Consider the following 3767-nt stretch of genomic DNA (forward strand, 5'->3'; position numbering starts at 1 on the left):
TTTGCTCATGTAGATCTTCTCTTGCATGAGGGCGAAGATGGGAGCGTACTCCTCGCTGGGCTCCATCAGGATATAATCCGCGAAGGCTGCGACGGAGAGATCGCGGCAGGCGGTTAAATACTGGGGAATTTAGCGGTATTTAAGGACGAGCTAGGACTGCGGCGAGCGGGTCCTGGGGAGGGGAAGACCAGCCCATCCACGCTGCTACAGCACCAGGACCTAAGCGTGCGGGGAAGCTCTACCACGAGCCGGGACCCACGGTCACTCAGCTATCACCACCAAAGCGAGGGGGGAAGTGGGGACGTGAGGCGGGACACGCTATCCACGCGTTAGCCTTTTATTTTTGCTGTTACCTAATTAGAAACCAAAGACAATCCAGGGGGTTTTGCTGTCACTACAAACTCCATTTGCTGATGCACAGGAGAGTTAAGTCCTTCTCTGATATCACCAGGTTATTGGAAGGGTTCCTTGCAGAAATGGTGAAGGGAAAAAGCTTTTAAACCCCCAAATATCAGCCCTTCTTCCCCCAGTTTGGCTAGAGAGTGAAAAAGCCAGCTGGGACACAGAGCCAAGGGCCGGCCGGGACTGGGCATTCCTCCAAGACCTTTCTCAACACAAACCTGTCCAAAAAGCCCGGAGAGTAGAGCAAGAAAGCAAGAGAGCCCTGCAACCGGGGCCAAGCGGTCAAGAGCAAAGAGAAAACTCCCTCCGAAAGCGACCCTGACCCCGTCCCCGCATTGCGCCGGCAGCTTCCCGCGGAGGAGGGACCGGAGGACGGATCCTGCCTGGGAAGGGCTGGCAGGGAGACGTGCCCCTCCAGCCACCTTGCTTGTCCCAGCTCCGTGCGGGGACCCTCCCAAGCTCAGCAGGAGTTTTTATACGCATTTAACGTAAGCCGGGGTGCTGCTGAGCTAAATAAACCCAGACCCGAGCTTCAGCACGGTCCTCCACCTCGGCACGTGCTTGACGGTGTAAGTTCGCGGCGGCGGCGAAGTCCACGAACCCAAATAAAGCTCCTTCACCAGCCGGACGCGCGGCAGAGACTTAAATCCCAAGCCAGACGCGCTCCCCGAGCCCAACCTCCCCCGTCCTCGCTCACCCACCTGTGGTGAAGCCGATCAAAGCCTTCTCCCCTCCATCAAACCCCGTGATCCACCAGGCGTTTATGGGCCCCAACTTCTTGGCTCTCACCCCACCTGAAAGCGAGAAAACACAAATCTCAGTCTTCGGTGTCCGAAAAAACCAAGCAGCTGTGGGTCACAAAGCGCCACCCAGACCCAACTTCATTTTACGCGTGGTTGAGCTGAAATTTAAGGTGACAAACCAGCGTCCCCGCAGCCCTAGAGGCTCCTCCGCATCCGACTCACCGTCCAGACAAGGGTTATCGTCGTAGATGGGCTTCACGGCACCGCTGAAATACAGCTCGATGTTCCTCTCGATCAGGCCGGTGTCAAAGGGGCACAAGTGACCTCGCTTGTCGTAGACGCTGGCAAGGGACAGAGGTTGTAGTTTGATGCGGTGTCCTGCAGGGTTTGCAAATCCAGCGGGTTTTTATAGCCCGATTTCCCGTATCTCACCTAAAAGAGGTGACTTTGTGCTGCGGCAGGTCCTCGTAGCTCTCAAAGCCATCTTCGTTAGCGTCGAAGAGGGACAAGCGCTCATCCGTCAGCATTTCTGGCTCCTCCAGCTGAGCGAGGGAGAGAGAAGGACGTTTAACGAGCGCTCCCGTTAGCGCGACGGCTCTCCCCGGCCCCAGAGAAGGAGCATTAAATCCCTTACGGCATCATCAGGATCCCCTTGGAAGAATTTGAGGTCGGGATCATCGAGGTACTGTCTGCAGTCGACGCACTTGGGAGGGGTGGTCTGCAAGACACGGGAGACGGCGTCGGCTTTTCTCTCCCCCGTGAGATTCAGCCCACGATCGGGCTCAAAGCTCCTTCCCCAGACGGTCCCGTTCATTAGCGCAACCCTCGTTTTTAAAACATCCCGGCAGCAAACCAGCGGCCCCTGCCCTCGCTTCGAAAGCGGATCAAGCTCGTACAGGCTGTGCTGCTCCCCACCTTCCCCGAGGGGGTGGATTTCTGGAAGCTGCGTGGGCTGGAAATGGCTTTCTCCTTCCTTTAGGGAAGCCCAGCCACTCTTCCAAAGAGTTAAAAGCATTTAAAAAAAAAAAGCCCCCAAAATGCTGCGACGGAGGTAAAGGAACTTACTTTAGCAGGTGGTGTAGTTTTAACCTGAGTAATTTCATCTTTTATCTCCGACCTGGGTGTAAGAAAATGCAAAGGGATGAAGACGCGGAGCAGCGTTAACGTCATCGTCCCCGCGCTAAGGAGGCCACGGCGGAGGGAAACGGGCACCGACAGGCACCGACCCGAAGCGGGGAACGCTCTCCTTCCTCCTTACCCTTCTTTGGTTTCGATTTTAATCCTTTTCTCATCCTGTTCCTTGAGGGAGAAACGAAGGGGTGTAAGGGGAGGCTGGAGAGCACGACGCTCTCCAGGACAACACGCTCAACCCCAGCGCGGCGGCGGCGGCCCGGCAAAGCAGCGACCTCGGCCGCCAGCAGTGAGCAGTGGTACCTTCTCCTCCAGCTCCTCTTCCTCCTTCTCCACGCTCATCACCTCCTGCTTCACTTCCCCGTTCACCTCCTCCGATTTCCGTTTGTTGGACCTGCCGGTTTTTAAACGCAACGGATCAATCCAGGAGCGGGGCTCCCCGGGGAAGCGCCCGGCAGGTCCCCAAAGCCACTCTCGTTGGGAACCACGAGTTTTGGGATCGAACCCATCAGCCCTGGACGGCGGAGAGAGGAAGAAGAGGGTGAAGGCTCCTGGGGGAACGCGGCAAAGGAGGTGCAGGTCCCAGCCCTGCCGCCGTACTGACCCTTTGGAGAACATGCTCAGGATGGTCGGCTGCCGGCCAGAGCTCCGAGTGACCCGGGAACTGGCGGGAGACTCTGTTAGGAAGAGGGCGAGGGATTGTGTTAATGGCGGGGGGGCCCCCCCCCTCCCCCCCCCCCACAACACCCCACGGAGCCGGGACCACTGCGGGCGACAGAACCCTTCTCCCTGCACCCCATCATCCCGGAGCAAGACAGAGAGACCCCAAAACCCTTCCCGGGGGGATCCCTCCGGGAATCGCCATGCTCCCGCTTGGTATTTAACGGTAATAAGTTATTTAATTTAAGCGTGTTGGAGAAGAGGATGGAAAACCAAGTCGCTCCCGGTGCCGCCGTTACTTTTGCTTTCCCCATTGGATCGGCTCCTCCTGGCCTTGCGCGCCCGCAGCGTGGGGACCGACGAAGAGGAGGAAGAAGAGGCGGCTGCTTCCTCCATCTCCATCGCGCTGTCTTCTTCCCCATCGGGTCCCGCTCGCTCCGAATCCTCGTCGCTCCCGTAGGCGCCGTTTTTGGAGCATCCGTTGGAAGCCTGCAGCAGCGGCGCCACGTCCCCATTCTCCGCCGAGAGCTCTTGGTGGAGCAGGGCTTTCACCTTGGCCAGGTATCTTTCCTGGGAGGGAAGAGCATCGGTTAAACGGCCCGGCTCCGGTGAGCCACGCTGCCAAGGAGCCAGCACAACCCAACCCACCAGCTCGTCGAAAACCGAGGGTCTCACCTCCGACAGCTCCTCGCAGCGCAGTTTGGCTTCCAGCTCGCTCAGCTGGTTCTGGACGTCGGCTTGGAGGAAGCCATGGATGAGGCTCAGCTTCTCCTTGACGCACTCCTGCGGGGACGGAGGGGATGGCGTGGGGCAGGCGGCGGGGACGTTCCC

The 3767-nt window shown here is 58.5% G+C and overlaps 1 protein-coding gene across 1 annotated transcript in view; it reads right to left on the reverse strand.

Moving 5' to 3' along the window:
* Positions 1-3767, reverse strand: part of DNMT1 (DNA methyltransferase 1) — a 17878-nt gene that overhangs the window by 12531 nt on the left and 1580 nt on the right. Inside the window, exons 3-12 of the mRNA XM_019472903.1 lie at positions 3612-3719; positions 3236-3506; positions 2881-2953; positions 2580-2670; positions 2404-2444; positions 2211-2262; positions 1780-1863; positions 1578-1687; positions 1368-1486; positions 1104-1196 (exon numbers count right to left, since the gene is read on the reverse strand). Coding sequence (XP_019328448.1) covers positions 1104-1196; positions 1368-1486; positions 1578-1687; positions 1780-1863; positions 2211-2262; positions 2404-2444; positions 2580-2670; positions 2881-2953; positions 3236-3506; positions 3612-3719 — 1042 coding nt within the window. The remainder of the gene's footprint in view (positions 1-1103; positions 1197-1367; positions 1487-1577; positions 1688-1779; positions 1864-2210; positions 2263-2403; positions 2445-2579; positions 2671-2880; positions 2954-3235; positions 3507-3611; positions 3720-3767) is intronic.

Source organism: Aptenodytes forsteri, unplaced genomic scaffold (genome assembly GCF_000699145.1).
Source record: "Aptenodytes forsteri isolate BGI_AS27 unplaced genomic scaffold, ASM69914v1 Scaffold390, whole genome shotgun sequence".
Classification (NCBI taxonomy): Eukaryota; Metazoa; Chordata; class Aves; order Sphenisciformes; family Spheniscidae; genus Aptenodytes; species Aptenodytes forsteri.